Source organism: Pteronotus mesoamericanus, unplaced genomic scaffold (genome assembly GCF_021234165.1).
Source record: "Pteronotus mesoamericanus isolate MK-2021 breed Mesoamerican mustached bat unplaced genomic scaffold, CSHL_Meso_final contig_24, whole genome shotgun sequence".
Classification (NCBI taxonomy): Eukaryota; Metazoa; Chordata; class Mammalia; order Chiroptera; family Mormoopidae; genus Pteronotus; species Pteronotus mesoamericanus.
Window position 1 is genome coordinate 2,589,194 of NW_026555100.1, and position 21,036 is coordinate 2,610,229.

The 21,036-nt window shown below is 38.8% G+C and overlaps 1 protein-coding gene across 18 annotated transcripts in view; it reads left to right on the forward strand.

The window, feature by feature from the left end:
* The window catches only part of KCNMA1 (potassium calcium-activated channel subfamily M alpha 1), a 718,090-nt gene that overhangs the window by 689,103 nt on the left and 7,951 nt on the right, over positions 1 to 21,036 (forward strand). For 6 of the 18 annotated variants that reach the window (XM_054572498.1, XM_054572499.1, XM_054572501.1 and 3 more), the window contains 4 exons: positions 8,171 to 8,365; positions 10,450 to 10,568; positions 12,110 to 12,334; positions 14,622 to 14,650. In XM_054572498.1, coding sequence (XP_054428473.1) covers positions 8,171 to 8,365; positions 10,450 to 10,568; positions 12,110 to 12,334; positions 14,622 to 14,650 — 568 coding nt within the window. Of the gene's footprint in view, positions 1 to 8,170; positions 8,366 to 10,449; positions 10,569 to 12,109; positions 14,762 to 21,036 lie in introns of those variants that run through there. The other 12 variants (XM_054572506.1, XM_054572507.1, XM_054572511.1 and 9 more) reach the window with 4 other exon arrangements.

The following is a 21,036-nucleotide window of genomic DNA, read 5'->3' on the forward strand; positions in this document are numbered from 1 at the left end:
TTTATCTTTTTGACAATAGTCATTCTGACAGGTGTGAGGTGATATGTTCTTGTGATTGTGATTTGCATTCCTCTGATGATTAGTGATGTTGAGCACATTTCCCTGTACCTGTTGACCATTTCTATGTCTTCTTTGCAGAAATGATTATTCAGTTCCCTTGCACATTTTTTAATCAGATTATTTTGCTATTGAGTTGTATGAATTTCATTTACTTCCTTTTCTAGAAATTTAAAATAAGTATTTTCCACAGTAAAAAAATATAAAATAAATTGAATTATAGAAAAGAATAAAAATCAGAATTCTATTATCAAGTAAAATTTTGGGCTACTGAGTACAGTTGAGGTCTGTACTTTTAACATGAATTTACATCATGTTTCCTGGGATCCTGCTTTTTTGAATATTTTAATATTATATCATATAATTGTTACCATGCCAGTTAATAATCTCTGGAAGCATAATATTAATATCTGTACGATGTAAGTCATGTAAGTCTGTCATTATTTATTTAATCATTGCTATAATGTTGAAAATTTTTTTCCAGATAGCTGGTTTCTCCTAAATAGTATGATGAATAAATATACCTTCACCATGGTATGTGAGGCTTTTCTTATCATATTAGGAATAGATTGGCAAGCTTAAAAAAATAAAATCAGATGATGAATATTTCATGCTTTTGAGAGCCATACAGACTCCCTCAAAACTATTCAACTTTGCCATTATAGCACAAATACTTGTTAGCAGACAAATGAGCATGTCAGGGTCCCAATAAAACTTGATTAAAAAAACAAGAGACAAATCATATTTGGCCCAAGGGCTGAATTTGCCATCTTCTACTGTAAGTAAGGTCTCATAACTACTAGGTTCCAGTTGTCATTAATCCACTCTGGTTGACTGACCTTCCAATTGTTAATATTGTCTATAATTTTTAGTTATGAAATCTTTAATATTTACTATAATACCTGGAAGGACAATTTCCAAAACTGTTTCCATAGGAAATTTAGCATGATTATATCAAGTTTTTAAAAAGTTCAGCTGAATTTATAATTAGGCATTTATCAAATTTAAAACATTTACTAAAAAAAAACATGACATTACAATGTCCAATTTATGTGTTAGGGAACCGGGAAGTTCTCCCTCTTTTTTCTTAAATGGTCTTCTCTGTCTTTTAATGATGTGGACTATCATTATTTTGCTTTCTGATGAAAAGCTGTAGCTATTCTTCCTCATGTCTAGTGACTGAGGTATTAAAGAGAGCTTCCAGAATAGTAGCATTATTCTCAGGCATATATAACACTATATTCTCTTTCTTATTTCTAATTTTACTTCCTTTTTGCTGTAGTTATATCTGTCCTAGGTTTTTTTACTTTATTTTTTCAAAGAATCATCTCATATTTATCAATTCATGAAATATCCTCTTAATGCTTTATTTCATCCTTCTGCTTTTCTTAGATAAAAAGGGATAATTAAAAAAAAGTTCACTTAATGCCTAGCATTATTTATTGTAATTTTTTCATATTTAATAATAAAAACATTTAAGGCTCTGAATTTGCCTCTGTAGCTTTAGTTTCAACCTATGACATTTTAATATATTATTTTCAAACAGTCTTCAAATGTTAAATACTCTATATTCTAAGTTTGATTTCCATCTTGATCTATAGTTATTTAGGACACTTTTTAAAAAAACTTGGAAGTGTTGGGATAGTTATTAATTTTTATTAATTTTAAAATGTGTATTTACAGCTTATACTGTATCGTATATTGAGATTTCATACTTCGGGCCATTGACCGTTTTTTCATAATTATTGTTTGGAAGCTATCTAAAGATGTTTCAACGTTTAGCACAAATCTACTGAATCATGCTTATTATGTCCTTAATTGTTTTTAATTAATGTTTTGGTCTGTTTGATTTGTGAAAGCTAGAAACACAGTGATATTTCACATACCACTTTCACATATCACAATCCATATTTATTTGACTGTAATTGCTTTCTATATTTCAGTTATATTATTTTTTCCATAAGAAGTTATGTCTTTATTGTAAATTTTAACTATCAATATAAAGTTAACTCAATGTAACATTTTAATTTTTTTCCTTGAAATATACTTTTCTGTACCTTTTATTTCTTGTTCCTGTTTGTCTCTGGCAGCAACAGTGTTTGACTTGATTTTGACTTTTGAACAAGTCTAAGAATCTTTGCCCCATTATCATTTAACTCATTTATGTTTAGTTATATCATATACAATGCTGTAATTTTGCGTTGTGCTTTATGCATGCTTCTATAATTAATTGTCTTTTATTATTCATCTTTGGGTATATGAACTGTATTTTGTATGCTTATTTTCTTTATTGATGTGTAAACTATCCATTTTATTTTTTACTGTAATTAGTGGATATCAGACAGCCTATAAATATAATTGAAATTTTAATTTCTAAGTGTTAATAGCTAGGAAAATATAATAGTTCTTGATTCCTCCTTCTATAAGATCAGAGAATTTACATGCCTTTATATCCATTCTCCTCTATCCTACTTCATTTTTATGACTTAAAAAGTAATTTAATGTTAATGTCTTAACAGATAATTTTGTTGCCTTTTTCTTTCAAGAATACTTTTGACATTTATATTCATTCAGTTAACAGTTTTTTAAATCGAGTTTCAATATATTTCACCAGTATTGTTTACCAGAAAGCTGATTTTTGTTTCTGAATAAAGTAAATCAATAAATGCTTAGGTACTTCAAAATTCAAAAATATTTCTATAGCCTTCACAAATGATTAACAATTTAACTGCATTTAGAATTTTCAAATAATTAAGTCCATTCAAAACTTCGTTGACATTGATCTTAAGTTTTCTGGGGAATCTCTAGCTAATCTGATCTTGCATTAAAAAAATACAGCATTTTATTAGGTTACTTTTTTCTTCATTTAATAATTTAAATTCAGATATTTATCTAGTACACTACAGGTGTAGGCATTGACCTGAACCATTTTGCTCCTCAGACGTACTCATTCTGTACTCATTTGTTCTCTTGAATGTTTGCTCTTTTTTACCTGCTTGAATTTTGTTTATAACTTTAGCTTGTGAAAACTTGCTGTTTATCAATGTAACATCTGAAAAAAGAAAAAATCTCTATACATTTTTCTATGTAGTTTAGGTGAACTTAGCTTTACTTCCAGCTTACTAATTGTGTGTGTGTCTGATTTTCAGTTCTACAGCATACTGTTTCTTTATTTATTGTGATGAGAACATTTAACATGAGATCTACCCACTTAGATTTTTCAGTGTACAGCACAGTATTGTTAATTACTGATTGTTAACAGATAAATATTTGGCCAAAGGTAACAAGTTTAATTACCTTTCAACTATTTTTTAAATATCTTTATTGAAATATAATTAACATCACACAATTCACCCATTTAAGTGCACAATTTAAAGGCTCTTAGTATAATCACAGATATGTACAGCCATCACCACAGTCAATTGTAGAACATTGTCTTTGCCTTAAAAAAGAGAGCCATACCCTTTAGCTATCCCTCACTATCCCTCTGTCCCAACCCTAAGCTATTAATCTATTACCTATCTCTATAGATTTGTCTTTTATGGACATTTTACATAAATGGAATCATATAATATGTATTCTTTTGTAAATGACTTCTTTCAATTAGCATAATGTTTCCAAGGGCCATCTGTGTTGGGACATATATCAGTACTTCACTCCTTTTTATGGCCAAATAATATTCATACATGGGCATGAACTTTGGTTATGCTTTCACTGATTGATGGACATTTGGATAATTTTTACTTTTTGATTACTATGCTGCTATAAACATAGTGAACAGGTTTTCATATGGGTGTATGTTTTCATTTCTCTTGGGTATATATGGGGGAGTGAAATTGGCAGGTTATATGGTAACTCTATGTTTAACCATCTCAGGAATTTCCAGACTGTTTTCCAAAAGAGCTGCATCATTTTATGTTCCCACCAGCAGTCCATTAGTGTTCCAGTTTCTCCTCATCCTCACCAACCCTTAATATCCTCTGTCTTTTTAATTATAGTCAGCCACGTGAGTGTGGAATGGTATCTCATGTTTTTAAGTTGTATTTGATTAATGCCTAGTGATGGTGAGCATCTTTTCATTTGTTTGTTCATGATTTGCATATCTTTATTTTGAGAAATGTTAATTTAAATTTTTATCCATTTAAAAAAAGGAGTAATTTGTCTTCATGGTGTTGAATTGCAAGATTTTTAAAAATATACTCTAGATACGAGACCCTAAGCAGACATATGATTAGCAAATATGCTAATTCTGTAGGTTTTCTTCTCTCATTCTGTAGGTTTTCCTTTCACCCTCCGGATAATGTCCTCTGATGCACAAAATACTTTTTATTTTGAAGTTCAATTTATCTGGTGTTTTGTGGGGGTTTTTTGCGTATGTTTTAGGTGTCATATCAAAGAATCCATTTTCAAATCGAAGATGATAAATATTTACTCCTGTGTTTTTTTGAAGTGTCTTATAGTTTTAGCTCTTATATTTAGGTCTGTGACCTATTTTGAGTCAATTTTTGCACCTGGAGTGAGATAGGACTACAGCTGTATTCTGCACTGGATGTTGCCCGCCACTTGTTTAAGAGGCTGTATTCTTTCTCCAGTGGTCTTGACACCCTTGTTCAAAATCAATTGACCACAAGTGTGTTTGTGTATTTTTGGATTCTCAATTCTATTCCAATGGTCCAAATGCTATCTGTATGCCAATATCACACTGTCTTGATTTAGTAACTTTGTAGTGTGTTTTAAAATTAGAAAGTGATTGGCCTCCAACTTTTTGTTTTTCAAGATTGTCTTGGCTTGTGGTCACTTGCAATTTCATATGAATTTTAGAATCAGCTTATCCATTTCTGCAAAAATAGTCTTTGAGATTTCGATAGAGATTGCATTGAATATTTAGTTTGTTTTGAGGCATATTGTCATCTTAATTATATTAAGTCCTCTCCATTTACTTAGGTATTCTTTAATTATTTTCAGCAATATTGTAGTTTTCTGAGTACCAGTCTTGTATCTCCTTGGTTAATACTTATTACTAAGTATTTTATTCTTCATATTGCTTTTCTGAGTGAGATAGTTCTCTTAATTTCATTCTTGTATTGTTCGTTGACAGTACACAGATACACAAATGATTTTTGTATATTGATTCTGTATCTTGCCAAGTTGCTGAACTCATTCATTACCTATAATAATATTTTAGTGGATTCCCTGAGATTTACATACAGGGTGGGGAGAAAGTAAGTTTACAGTTGTTTGTATTAAAAAAAAAGACACGCAGTTTAGATGATTATAATAGCTCTATTAATTCTGTGTTTTGAGTACTCATAACTGTAAACTTCCTTTTGTCCCACCTTGTACATTCAAGATTATGTTCTCAGAGAACAGAAGCAGTTTCACTTATTCCCTTCTGATATGAATGCCTTTTATTTCTTTCTAGCCTGGCTAGAACTTCCAGTGCTATGTTAAAAAGAAGTGGTGAAAGCCATTATTTTCCACTTGTTTCTGATCTTAACGGGAAAACATCCAGTGTTTCAACATTAAGTTTGATGTTAGCCGTGTGTTTTTCATGTATGCCTTTTATCAGACTGAGGATGTTCCCTTCTATTCTTAGTTTGTTGAGTGTGTTTGTCATGGAAAGGTACTGGACTCTTTTAACTATTTCTTACCACATCCATTTTAATTTCAATATCTTACATAAAAAATTAGATAAATGGTATAAAGTAAGCTTTCTTACCATCTAATCTTTGACTTGTTAAAGATACTCTGCATTTTTTTAAAATTAGTATGATTCCAAAACGAATTTTTCTTTACTTCTTCTAATTTTGATTGATTTTCTTTATATTTTAAACACTGTGGTACTCTTTTAAAAAATACTTACATTGGCTCTTTGGCTTTCTTCCCCCACCCCACCCCCACCCCCAAATTTGAGCAAGGAGAGGTCAGTTTTTCAGTATGTGAGTATATATGTTCTGTTTCCACCCTGTGTGCTGTTACACTTCCTCATCGGTCTTGATTTAGAAGGGTGATTTTAATGCAAAGGCTCTTCCAAGGTCTGTGTCCCACGCTCACTCCCTTACTGTGCTTCAGAGCCCAGGAGGGGTTTCTAGCTTCTAATGATAGGCTCTCTGATGGTGGGGAAGAGGATTTGTTTCAGAAAACTTTGGAGATGTTTGTGCACGTGCCCTGAGCCTGCCTCCACTGGACAGCACCTCAGGTGCCCTGCCCCAGGGCTGCAGCCACATCCCAGGGTGCAGTCCCCCACGACCCTTGCAGCACCATCCCTGAGTCCCAGTGAGCCATTAGATTAGGGGCAGACTGACAGGTGCTGACTCAAGGATGAAATGAATGGCCTTGCTTCCCACCTCCCAAAAAATGCAAAAGATTTTTACAAAGGGGATGTGGGGAATGAGCTGACTGCTGCTGTCATCATCAAAAGACCCCAGTCTCTGATATTAGGCCAAAAGTATTTATCAGTGCTTCCTGTGCACACTTTTCTAAGTGCCTCACATGTATTAGTTATATAGTACTTATAACCACTGTATCATTACATTTCACAGATCATGAAATTGAAACACAAAAATGGTAACTTTCTAAGGCTATGCAGCTACTGAGTGTGAGGTCAGCATTAAACCCAAGCCTGACCCTTCTCCTTTAACCATTCTATATCTATCTGTATTGTTCTATCTTATCTATCTATCTATCTATCTATCTATCACCAATCTAGTTATCTATCCAGTCAGATAATAGATATAAACATATACCATTATGTACACACACATGCACACATGCATGTCAGCAACACTTCTTCCTTTTCTCATCCTTGTTCTCCTCTGCCCTGTACAGCTGAGTTCTGAGAGGCCAAAAATTTTTGGCCTATACATTCTCCTTATGGTCAGACTTGTTCTGAAGAACACCTCTAGTTTCCTTTACTCTTGGAATTTTGTATCACTTGGGTATTTTTGTGAATATTTCAATGAAGAAAATGAACTCAGCCTTACTAGCTCTCATATGAACTGGGAAGTCCTAATGGAATTCATTACATTTAAACTTGATCTTAATGACTGTACTTATTTTGCCCGTGAGAAAATCAAAGCCCAGAATGATTAGGCAACTTCCCCAAGACATAGAAATAGTGATGGCCAAGCAGGATAAGAACCTACCCTTACCTGGTTTGTTCCCCACTCAGTTTAGCCAGGTAAACTGTCTAAGAAACTGCCGAAGTAAAAAATGAAGCTGTCTTTCCTAACCTGCTCCCAAAGGTCCATACATCCTCAAAAGCCACAGGCAATATTTAGTTGGATTCTATTTAGCCTGTTTGATTTCTTCGTACATGGGAGAATTGAATGCAGACCCTTAACTGAGATTTTTTTCAAATTAGGCTGGGTAACAGATGTCTTTTCGAGCTCTTTCATTTGACATCCTATTAATTTTTTTTAAAACTCCCATTGTTTTACTCTTGACAGACCTGTTATGTGTCAGATGTGAGACAAATGTACATGTAGAGGAAGCTTCCCTAATAAGCTGGATTTGCCTCAGACGACTGAGGTTATATAAAAAACAAAGCCAAAGTGCACACACCAAGACATGCACCTCCTCGTAAATTTCTCTGGCATATTTAATTGACTTCTGGGTTAGATTGTATCAAAACCTGTGATAAGTTGTTAAGGCTGTGGCCTTAATGATGCCCTTGGCATCTCCTTCCAACATAGAAGTTCTGCCACTGGGGAGAGGTGGCTTCTGAGCACATGGGTGACAGGGCCTCAGGGGCAGCCCAGCTTGGGTCAGCAGCCTGGGCAGCCTGCCCTTTATTACACGTGTAAGCAGTGTGTACATTCCTGGTACCATCAATTATGGTAAACCCCAACAATTTAGACTTTAGCCCCTTAATAAAAATCCTCTGAATTGGTTTTTAAAAGTCAGGCTCTTGTGGCAGAACCAAGTAGGAGAGAAAAGAATGGAATAATTGGAAGCTGCTGTCTTTTCACTTCCCACATAAAATTATTTGAAGAGACAGGCCAGAACTTTAAACAGGAATACCAAGAAAAGTTGTAATTTGGATGTCGGTTGTTGTGACTTTAGGGTATGTGCTTAAAGGACTTCCCCTACCTCTCTCTCTGTCTTTTCTCAGACATACTTCAATGACAATATCCTTACCCTGATACGGACCCTGGTGACTGGAGGAGCCACACCGGAGCTCGAGGCTCTGATTGCTGAAGAGAATGCCCTTCGCGGGGGCTACAGCACCCCCCAGACGCTGGCCAATAGGGACCGCTGCCGCGTGGCCCAGTTAGCGCTGCTGGATGGGCCCTTCGCGGACTTGGGGGTGAGTGTACTGCACAGAGGTCTCCTGAGCCTGCTCTTGGGTAATACCTCAGTCCAAGTGAACTGGGTGCCAGACAGGACAAACTAAGCATCTGCCTTTTTAAAAAATATTTTATTTATTTATTTCTAGAGAGAGGGGAAGGGAGGGAGAAAGATAGAGAGAGAGAGAAACATCAATGTGTGCTTGCCTCTTACACGCCCCCAACTGGGGACCTGGCCTGCAATCCAGGCAGGTGCCCTGACTAGGAATGGAACCAGTGACCCTTTGGTTCACAGGCCTGCACTCAATCCACTGAGCTACACCAGCCAGGGCAGCATCTGTCTTTTCTACCTTCTAAAGTAAATAATTATAAGAGGTGACATTTACAGTTTACTATATATCAGGTACATGTTTTACATGTAATCATTTTGATCCTTGTGGCAACCCTTTGATGTAGGTTCTATTATCAGACACTTTAAGGAAACTGAGGCTCAGAGAGACTGCAGATAGGCTCTATCAGGAATTTGCATCAGGAACCCTGGCTTCAGAGCTATGGCTTATTCACTCCCTGTAGGTATCTTCTACCAAGAGATAAAAGACAGCAGGTGATTCCAGCACACAGGCACATCTGTGAACATTTTCTACAGGGTCTTAGCATAGCTCAGAGCTACTTAACCCCAAATGCACATTAATAGCCCATGAGGAGCTTTTGCAAACCACTGAGGGCTGTGCACAGCTCCCAGGTTTCTGAGTCTTTGTATCTGGATAGGACCCAGGCATTGACAGTTTTCAAAACACCACTAGTAAGTATCCACATCCGCTACCACTGGCCAAACAGTAACATCTCATGTGGATCCTTTAGTGTCTCTAGTTCCAGATCCAGGTAGTCTACTTTCTGAGGCTGGAATCAGTTACTCTCCTCCATGCCTCCCTGCCACAGAGCTGACCAATGCCTCCCTTTGGGTTCCATGCACACCAGCCTGATTGAAGCACTTTGGCAGAAGTATGCAGTCTTGACCATTCCCAGCCCTACTCCAGAGATGCATTCAAGGGGTGGAGCTACAAGTCTTAGGAACAAATAAACCCACTGCACAAACAATAGTATTGCCCAATGAAAGGGGTACCTCCATTTCTTCTGAAGCTCTGATACTAACTTGCACCATATCTTAGTTTGGTTATGGGCAGGAATATATGTTAGACTGGACTTTTTTGAAACGCAGCTTCTATAACTAGTGGCTCTTTTAACTATCATTTACTTAATGGTATATTTTTAAAGGGACCAAGACTTGAAATAATGGTAAGATTTGGCTCTGCTTGTATTCTCTAATATCATGCCTATATGGAAATCCCAAAGACAGGAAGGGCAGATGAAGTCACTTTATTCCCAGTGAAATCATTCTTCAGTGCCCTTCCTGTAACGCCTACCTGAAGGCAGCATTTCCAAGTGAATGAATTTGCTTTCACATTCCACATCAGGCTCCAGACCCTTGGAAGGTGATTGTGAACTGATTAGAACTGTGAATTCCAGTTATTCAGCCTACAGACCTCCAGCTCCTGGGGAAACATTTTCTCTTCCACTCTTGCCATCTCTGAGGTCTGTAAATTGTGCTTTTCACACAGTTCTTACCTGAAAGAGTTTGTCACCATAGTACCTAGTGGTGTCTTTTCTTCTTGCAGTGATTTTAATTATCACTCAAGCAGTTTTGACAACGCAGTCAGATCACAGTGATTACGGCCATGCTGGGGCTAAACACAATCATCATTTTGCAGAGCTGGTTTCTTCTCCTTAGCTGAACATACAGCTGAGACCTTCAAGCTTTACACCCTCACTTAAAGTGAGGGAGAGGTGCGGTCTCCTCAGGGCTCTCATTGCTACCGATGGAAAGTGAGAGAGAACCAGGGGAAAACCTCACTATTATCAATTCCAAAAAATATTGGGTGTAGGCTGTTAACCACGTTGACTTTTTCATCTACAGTCCTTTGGTACAGACCCTCCAACTCCAGAGACACCAAACAAGCCTTTGTGAAAAGGCCATTTCCCCCTGGACCTCTACTTGTAAGCCAATAAAAATGATGTTTCTCTCTGATCTTTTGTGGTCTCCTAGGATGGTGGTTGTTATGGTGATCTGTTCTGCAAAGCTCTGAAAACGTATAATATGCTTTGTTTTGGAATTTATCGTCTGAGAGATGCTCACCTCAGCACCCCCAGCCAGTGCACGAAGAGGTGAGTATGTTTCCACTCTGCTCCCCTACCAAAATGCAGCATGACAAACAACCCTCCTGTCCCTCATGATGAAGGCAAAGGCCTCTATACATTCTCTCAACGCACAAATTACTCTGCTCACATTCAGTCCAACACTGAGTTATGGGAAGTTATCTTTCTTTAATTACTAATAACAGATGTAAAAACATTGTGGGAAGATTTCAAGTTTTGTAGAATAGTTCTATCACCTAATTACAGACGTATGAGTAGAAGCATCTCCTCCGAACTCTAGCTACCTGGATAGTTCTGTAGGTCCCTAATATAGATATATTTCATATTGCTAGTATTTAAGATAAATGATTCCTTTGCCACATCTTAGATGCTTATATTTTTAATATATTTTTAATTGACTCATTTACTGTTATATATTTGTTTAAGAAAATTATATTATCACCTGAAGCAGAAAAAATAACAGTTTATGTTGGCTAGTTGTATTGCTCTAATATGCATCAAGATAAATTCATAGCAGCCCAAATTAAGAGTACGTTCCAGAATTATCAAAATCACTGTGTGTGCATGTACCCCAGGTAACAATGCTATGGAGTTGAGTGTTTCTCAGCCCTGCTTGAATATTAGAATCACTGGGTGTACTTTTAAAAAAGACTCTGATTAGTCTGACTTAACTGGTCTGGAATGAAAATAAAATGTTTTAATGCCCAGAGATTACAGAGTATAGCCAGAGTTGAGAATAATTGCTGTAGACCAGTGGGTTCTCAAAGTTTAGTGAACATGAGAGTCACCCGCAAAGCTTATTAAAACACAAACTGCTAGACCTCATGCCCAGAGTATCTGTAGGTTTGGGGTGGGGTTGCTTTAAGAATTTGCATTTTTAACAAGTTCCCAGTAATGCTGATATCTCTGGCTTAAGGATCATACTTTAGAGATTCACTGCTGTAGATGAAACTGATTTTTTTTTTTTTGAAAGTCATGTCTGGTGTTAATCAAAGGAAGCCTGATCAAAGTGAGAACAGTTAAAGCGGGACTGACTCATAGACAAGGAGGTGTTTTATGTTCTTCCGTTTAGTAAAATACCCATCAAAGTTGATTTTTAAAAGGTAAAGAGTGAGGAAGGACTAAGAAGATGCTACATTATGGTAAACAAACATCCTGTGATGTGTGTCTAGGATTGTCAGAGCATTCTAGAATGAAAGACAACACAATGCAGTCCATGAAACCTCCTGCATGCACTTGGGCTACTCAGGATCAGAAGGGAACTTGACATTATATTTAAAGGGGCACATAGATCATAGGCAGTGCAGTTTTGTTTTCCCATTACCAGCACTGATTAAGCATCTTGGGATGGCACAACTCATGCTGGTCTTTTCTGTTGAGCTAAACAGAGGAAGATTCCGTTCAACTTGGAAGATAATTTTTAAGTCCTTGGGCCAGCAGCTGTAAGTCCACCTTCCAGAGCTTCCAGTAGACCTCCTTTTGATTCAGAGAGAGGTGAAATTTCCATCCAGTCATCCTCATTCTATGACCTCTTTGTTCTCCCCCACCAGGTATGTCATCACCAACCCCCCCTACGAGTTTGAGCTCGTGCCGACGGACCTGATCTTCTGCTTAATGCAGTTTGACCACAACGCCGGCCAGTCCCGGGCCAGCCTCTCCCATTCCTCCCACTCGTCCCAGTCCTCCAGTAAGAAGAGCTCCTCCGTGCACTCCATCCCGTCCACAGCAAACCGACCGAACCGGCCCAAGTCCCGGGAGTCCCGAGACAAACAGAAGTACGTGCAGGAAGAGCGGCTCTGATATGTGTATCCACTGCCACCATGTGTGAAACTGTATCTGCCACTCATTTTCCCAGTGGGTGTTTCCAACAGTAACTTTCCCCGTTTTCCCCTGTAGTCCCCCCTTTTTTTACACATATTTGCATATGTATGATAGTGTGCATGTGGTTGTCATTTTTATTTCACCACCATAAAACCCTAGAGCACAACAGCAACTAAGCAGAAGGACCAAAAGTTATTTATGATTCTAGGGGGAAAGTAACCCAAAGGCATGCTTCAGACATAAGTAGCTCACTGCGAGAACAAGGTCGCAGATGAGCAGAGCACTTGCACCCCATGTCAGTTAGGCAAAGCAAGTTGACCTACTTAATTTAGTTCATGTAGAAGAAAAGTTCATTCTGATTTTTCAGGATTATTGGGGTGCTTTGGGTTTTGATTTTGTTGTTTTCCTTTCTTTTTTATATACACACAGTAATATATATACGTGTTTATTTGAAACAAGCAACTAAAAAGGAACAAAAACGTATCTAATGTTTCCACTCTCTGGGCCGAAGGATCGCGAAGCTTTTGAAAAGCTTTCGCCATTTGTGTAGATGATGATTAAGCACCTGCTTGTTGTAAGAGAACAACCGAGGGGTTTTTTTAGCTACTAACCAAGGGCTATAGTCCCAGAGCTGGCTTCCTTTGGGAGTTCAGATGAACATTTCTACCCTTACTGTGGAGGAAAGAATAGTATTCCATTCGTGGATATATCAAATTCTAGTCATTTAATTTAAGTGCAAAGAGGTTTGATTGCATATTAAATTGTTATTCTGTCTCCTTACGCTGCCATATGAATAGCTATTTTTTTCTTTCACTTTTGACATTTGGGATGAAAAGCCATATGTATCATAAATATCAGATGTAAGTCATTAAAAACTGCCTTCCTGGGACTTTTACATCTTTTAAAAGGTGAATTACTTACCTTATGTACAGAATAAATAATGCTCAGGAAAGAGCAAGTATTTTTCCACACATTCTCAGGGGACCCTTTCACTCCCCTCTGTTTGATTAGCTAGGGCCCCCATGCCAGGTAGGAGCAAGGGCTGGGTCGTGGTGCAGTGAGAGAACTATAAACCCAGCAGCACATCCGTTTCTGTCTTTTAGGAGCCGACATGATAAATAGGTCAGAATGTGGGGGGGATCAAGCCACAGTTGACCCAACAAAGACAGAAGCCAGCTACCATCTTAAACTGGCGGTGCCGCTGCACAAGGCCGGCTGTCCCAAAGGAGAAAGCTGGTGGGAACATGCCTCCTCGTCAGTTCCTCTGACACAGCCAGTTCACTTAGGCAGGTGAAGGGCAGTCCGAGAGAACTGCTTTTTGTCGTCTTGAGATGGGAGGAGGAAGAGAGTATAACAGTGAGCCAAACACATTTTGGTATAATTTTTTTTTTGTTTTCTTTCTTTTTATCAGTTAGAAGCATGAGAGGAAAGGTAGAAAAATATCCTTTTTTTAGTATACAATTGTCAGATGTTTTATGCATGCAAATCATACTTTGGACAGTGTAGTAGTTGTTAAAAATCGGCCCATTCCATCTCAAAAATTCTTATGTAAATGGACTAGCTCTGAGCTGGTATATGCATATTTGAAATGTTTACTTTAAAAAAAAATCCATCCAACAGAGTAGGGGTGGAGGGGAGGAGAAAAATGTCACTGCTGTACCATCTCTAAAAAGGTGTTTTTATGGTGAATGGTTTGGGTTTAGATTTTGGATCCCCTGTCCCCCCTAAGCATGATAGTTTTGAAGATTTGCTTGCTGTGTGAATTGACAAGCACTTTTACTGACAAAATGGTGAGGCTTAGTCAGAACCTCTACCCCCACACCAAAGACAGGGCCGTGCATTATTCAAACCAGTAAAAGGGTGGGGAATAATTGTATACATGTACATTAAAAAGCCCTATGAGTGGATTTTTTTTTAGATTTTTGTCCCTATATATTGATTTATATATTATGTATAACTACCTATCTTTTTATATATAACTATATAAATATCTCTCTATATATACACACATATACATTTATATGTATACATGTGTATGTGTATATATATATGTATACACACACACATACCCCTAGTTTTGGACCATGAAGAGCTCTTCATGCATTCTTTGCAAAGGAGGTTATAAAGTTATGCCCTCAGAACATTTATAACTATACGAATGTGCCAGTTAAAGTGCTCAACAGGAAATATGACAGTTTAAAAGCATTGTAAAACTCACATAGCTTACTTCTCTCTCTAAAGTGCAACAAGGATGAATAGAATGGGCCAAGGTATGACAATTAATGGTTCTGCATGACCTAGCCACTGCTGGGGGTTTTATTCTATAACGTTGTCCTTGTGAAAACTTTTGTGAAATTAAAAAAAAAAGGAGTTACAAATTTTATTCTGTTATCGGTTTGTTTGTTTTTATTTATATTGTTCTGTTTGTGGTTTTATTTATTTATTTATTTATTTGCTTTTCTTCCCACCCCGTTTCCCTTCCTTTCCCCTTCCTCCTCCTCCCTCCACTTTCTAAATTGCTCAGCGCAATGAGGCTGTGCTGCTGCTACTGCTAGATCTCTTAGAGTTTGTTTTGGTGTTCTTGGGTTTGGGGTTGGGTAATTTGGGGGGAACTTCTCTCCATCTGGCTTGCCTTTAAATCTGCACGTGGCCTCCCTGCCCACCTTGGTACCTTGCTCCAAGTTCAAAAGCATTTTCCCATCAAGATACCCAGCTGCCTCCACTCCTCCCCCCATTACCAGAACCCCAACCCAGTCCCCCATCAGTCTGTCCACATCTCTGTGTTTATCTTGGCAAGACCTACTAAATCAAGTGATGACACCAGGTGATAAACTTTTCTGGAAAATATTTGCAGCTATTCCATTTGGCAAACCTGCTTTTCAGTTAATATTTTATCCTCCTTTCAATTGAAAACAGGAGGTTATTGATAATGAAAGCATTGGTCACCATTATGTTTGATCAGTATGACCCAAAATTACAATTTTTCAACTATATGTTTCAACTCAGTACCTTACACCCAGTTATCTGAGGAGGAACGATTCAGTCTCTATATTACCCAGGTCTCTCCTGCCACCTGCCATTCATACACTTGTTAAATCCCAACCAGAGATTGGGCAGATAGAGAGAAGTAAATCCAAAATTTGTTTTATATACAATCTGTTAGCAGCTCTGATGAGATGATATTGTGATGGGAATGGAGTGGGACCAGACTGTGATATGTGATGAAATTTTGGGATTTTCCCTGGACTTCGGTCACATGATTGAGTTGACTGTATTCGAGCAATGATATATTCAATGATGAAAAAGGAATTATTATTACTTCTATTTTATTAGCAAAAACTACATTATACTTTCCTCAATAGAACAAAGAGTCTCTTCCATTGTTTTCTGTGTAAAACCAAACTTCCCAATCCTCTTTAGGTTCTCCTAGGGAGGACGCATACAAATTTTATGTCTTTCCTCTTCTCTCTCTCCATCAAAAAAAGAAACAAGTAGGTAAGGATAGAAAAGGAAGGAGTTATTTGAAAAGAACGTATATGCACTTAAGAACAACAGCTAGAAACTCAATTATCAGTAACATTCTAGAAAAGATGCAATTTGTAAGCCATTCAGCCCGATATGCTTTAGTCTTCAAAAGGGGTAAACCTGAAAAAGTAAGTGAGTAGACCAGGAGGCTCGAACCTCCTCAGCCTCAAAACACTGATGATAACGAAATCATCACCATTCCTAGTGACTGCCACTCAGGGATCTTCCTAGAGCCCATTCAAATGGCTGAAGAGAAAGCTGGACCCCTGTACGTATATTTAGATTTACACCACAGTTGGGAAAAGTTTCAAATTATGTTATAAATACTAAAGGTTGTGACCTAAAACTTGACTCATAATAGGTGCTCGATACATACTTTGAAATAAATTGACTTTACATATTTTTATATCTTTCATCATTTTATAAATTATCTCTACCCCACTGGCTTATCTTGACAAAAATACAACAGTGCCTGTAGGTGCTTCTCATGTTGGCACTGTCTCGAGCTGGGTGCACAGCTTCTGAGAAAGGGGAACAACAGTCCTATAGCTCAGTGAGCAGAGAGACTGACTGTGCCTTCTGCCAGTACTTTCAAGATCCCAGGTGACCAGAAAAACCTTTTGACTGGCTCTTCTTCAGCATGGGAGAAGCCTAAAGGTGTTTGCATCCCAATAGAGACAATTAAATCAACCTGGCAGGTTCCTATAGCAACAGGCTCCTGAAGGAGAAAGAGGAGAGTAGAGAAACTTCAGGGCCTGTGGAACTCAAGACAGGGCAAAATCAATGTCTCAGTCAGCTTCTTTCAGCCCATCCCTGCTTTGTCATAACATGATAAAGAAGTAGCTGTGGGCACCTGTCACTAACCTGGTTGCCTGTCTCCCAGCAGGAGGTTGCACATTCATTGCAGAGGGAAGTGAGAGGGATTATCTCTGCCACCTGCCATCTGCCACCTGAAAGGGAAGTGTGCAAATGCTGCCCTCCAGGTGTTGAGGGCCAGGAGGGGGCAGTTTGCTCAGCCCAGCAAATGGCAACATTAGATTGTCAGTTAAAGGAGGCAAATACGGTCATAGTGGACAATTGTGAAGAAGTGAGATAATTTTCATAAACAAGAACTGCTCTCATTCTGATACAAGTGATTTTCGTTTCTATAAAATAGCCACAATTTGCCCATGGAGAGGAAAGCAGGCAGTATGCGTGGGTGGGATCCACTGGGAGCCTGGGGGCCTGCAGGGCAGAAGGCGAATGCCAGGCTGCTGCTGAGAAATGTGAGATGTGAAACCACACAGCATTACCTTTTGAAGCCGAGCCCCTCGTTAGCTCTTCCTGTCCTCAACTGTTTTCTCTCTCCGAATGGAATCTTTTCCTTTCAATCCCTTTCTCGCTAAACCTCAGCTTGTGGTAGAGCAAGAAGAGGGCCAATTATTCCAAATGCCTTTGATGATACATCGTCTCCCTTTTAATGCATTCTCCTCTGGGGAGTAGTTATGTGAAAAGGCTAAATCCCACGGCACTGACAACCCACAGAGCCAACAAAGAGACTCAATTTTCACAATGCAGCCTGTTTCTCTGCTTCTGGGTCCCCAGCAGTTATGTCAGCCCAGATCTGGGACCTTTCCCACCAGAGCTTAATAATCTGGGATTGCTTGTGGCTGGAAGAAATGCTGACCCTTATTTTGGACCCTTCAATCTCAGTGATGACAGTAACAGTGAAAGATGGAGATGATTTGCAGGTGGAGTAGGATGCCCGTCGAGCAAAAGCCAGTATTTCAGAGATACAGGTACCACAGGACGGTAGCAGCCCTGACCTCCCCAGGCAGAACACCAGGTCATCCCTTTTCCTCACCTTCCAAATGAAGAGTACGCAACTAAATCCTCCTCTGTTGTCTCTACTGCCACAATCCCCATTCTTCAAGTAATCACCCGCCTCAATTTATACCTTAGTGCTTTACTCCCAGCTGATTTGCAATCATACTGAAAGACACTACCCATCCTAATGTAGTAGCCTCTTTGTGCAAACCTTATACTCAAAGCTAACACATTAGTCATCACCACGAGCCAGATACTCTTCTAAGCACCTTCCATGTATTAGCTGATTCAATCCTTGAGACAACCTCAGACGTAGATACCGTTGGTGTCTTTGTGTGAAAGGTGCAGAATCTGAAGGATAGATTTGTTCAAAGTTGCCTAGACAGGAAGGAGCAGAGTGGAATTTAAAACTGAAGTCTGTAATATTTTTGCCTTTATGGTATAATGCTTTCTTGCTAATATTACTAATAATTACTAGTATAGCCTTCACAGCTCACACTGACTTACCATGTAACTGGACCTGTGGTAAGTGATTCATGGACACCAACCACATTAGGAAAATCCTATCATTAGCCCCATTTCACAGAAGAGAAACTAAAGCTAAGATACATTTCATAATGACTTGCTCAGAGCCATGCAGCTATTATGTGAGAGAGCCAGATCCATTCCAGCTTAACCCTCTGCCCTACGCTGTCTCCTTGACCTACACCTCATTGCCTGTCCACGCTGTCTAGGACCTGTCCAAGGCATGTCCATGGCATGCCTTGGTAGGTGGCATCTGCCAATGGCAGTGTCGGTTCTTTTACCAGCACCTTTCTACAGTTATTTTCCAGGTTTCACCTTGTTCTCCTAGCCCACTTGCCACAGACTGTGTGCAGTGCCACTCCCTGTATTCACAGTGATGACATCATGCATCTCATCTTTAAGAAGCTTATTAACAAATGGGCTCTTTTTCTCTGTTAGGGATAAGGACCTCATGGTCTGACCTATTGCTCTTCTCATCTTAGGGATGCAATGAAATCTAGAGATTTCTTAGAGATTCTCAGAAATCTGGTGTATGGGATGAGGCAAGGAGAGGAAATAAACTCAGGGATTTGAATTTATCCTAGATCCCTACTTCAGCACTCATTGGAGTTGCTTCCGTGAGCACCCTTCCTTATGTCTGATTTTGGAGGCACCCATTGGCGCAGATTCTTTTTTGGAAGGCAAGATTCAATAAACCAAGTGTCATTGTCATTCCTGAAACTCTCTCCACTGGAGCTGAATGACTGGTGATCTTGACGTGTGTGTTCCCATGAAGCCCTTCGGGAGAATCTCTTCTTAAAATACCTTTTCCCTCAGACATTTTAGTACAATGCTCAGAGCATTGATATATTTCCACTTCCTCAACATCCTATCTAACCAAGTTTCCAACAACACATGTACTTATATCTTTACAAGCCATTCAAATTAAAAAGCCTGTCTCTCAGGCATAATAAAAACCTCAGCTCATCACCGGGATGTGCTTTAACACCACTCCTTCTTGTGTTGTGGCCGAGTAGCCAAAACACAGGGGCTACTCTGCTTAGAATTTTTTTTTATGGCAAGAAACTTGAAAGGAAAGAGAAAGAAGCTTACAAGGAGAAATAATTCTCTCTTACAGATAGCAGAAGGAAATTGATATTTTCTCTGCTGTGAAAGGTCAAAATGCCAACTTTGAATTGAACTGGAAAGACTAACTTCTGAACAATTATTGTTGGCAGCAGTTGTAAAAATTTCAGCAAATTGCAACTGTCTTAGGTCTCTCACCCAAAAGACCTGCTTATTTTCATAAGCAGAGTTCACTCTCCCTTCTGACCTGTCTCGCCCAACCTAGCCCTAAATACCTTTGCAAAATCAGTCCCCACCATGGCATGGCCAAAACCAAGGGCAGCCCAGGCAAACAGCACAGGCGCCAGGTTCAGTGCTTCTGAAACTCATTTTTACACATAAACCGTTGGAAAAAGTCATAGTTTGAAATTGTTTCAGCGTCCTGGCAATGCTTTTAAAACCTGATAACCATCACACTTTACTCGTCTCTGAAAGGTTAGCTTAATCGTAGATCACAAAAAAATTGGTTTCCACAAATGCATAATGGTTCATCTATGTCACACTTGAACTAAATGGTTTTTTAAATGGAGCTGAAATTATTTTGATGTGTACACAGTCTCCGGTTTCTATACAACCTTTTTTAACCAGCCCATCAGGAACCTTGCCTCTAAAACCTCATTAATAATTCAGATGTGCTGATGACTTTAAAAGATCTATGGAATTGAAGCTTGGGAGAAAAAAAAAAAACTCTGCTTGACAAAAAGATAAATGAATGTAGAAAGAAGCTGTAGGAGTCTGGCAAGCTGTAGATCATCTCAGAACAGATTGTAACTTTATCATTCTGTCAGGGGGAATAATTTAAAGCACTTAATCAGTTAGCTTCGCTGTGAGGATGTAGCATTATGAATTCCTATCGTCCAATCTGTTCAAATCAAAGTGAACTTAATTATAATAGGTGAGAGAGCCAGAGCAGGAGAGAGGGGGGTGGAGAATAATCCACGAGGCAGTAAGTTTTCTAGGGGGTAAACCGAGCTGCTGAACAAAGGAGAGTTACTAAGCTTTCACTAAGGTGCACCCTAGCTCCAGTGATAGAGCGTTTACATTGAGGGCTCAGTGTACTTGACACAGCGAGGAGAAGGTCTAGACCCAGGAGGAAGAAGCTGGGTGGTCACAAACCTAGATGCTCATCAGAGAACATAGATGCTGAATTTATAAATCACTAGCCAAATGGGGACACACAACACACTCTTTTTCTGTCACATCAAGTGAGCAATTTTTTATTAACATGTGAGTCCAGGGCCACTGACAAGGCAGGTATGAATTGTTCTGGTGGGCAGAAAAGGCGGCTGGAGAGGTCAGGGTCTCTATAACTTTGGGTGTGCTGAGAGCTTTTCCCTTTTTCTTTTCCTAAGCCACTTAATGAGGCATGTGAGTCTCAACTTAGAATGTCCTATTCACCCAGTCTCTTCGTATCTGTACACGTGGCCTATTTTCCAGAAAAATTTCAATCCTAGAAAGAGGTGGGGATGAGGGCTAAGTCTTATAATATAGCACTGAACTGCTAAGAGGATGCTAGGCCATTTGCATTCTCATGCAGGCCCCCAAATGCTCTGACTAGGCACCCTTTCTCAGCCATTTCTGCACTTAGGGTGGAAATGAAATGTTAAGACTTCATGGAGCTTCCTTGTTAACAGCTTGGGTTTTTATATTATGGTCAGTTAAGATAGTGTCGCTAGGAATTGGTTGAGAGCCTTAT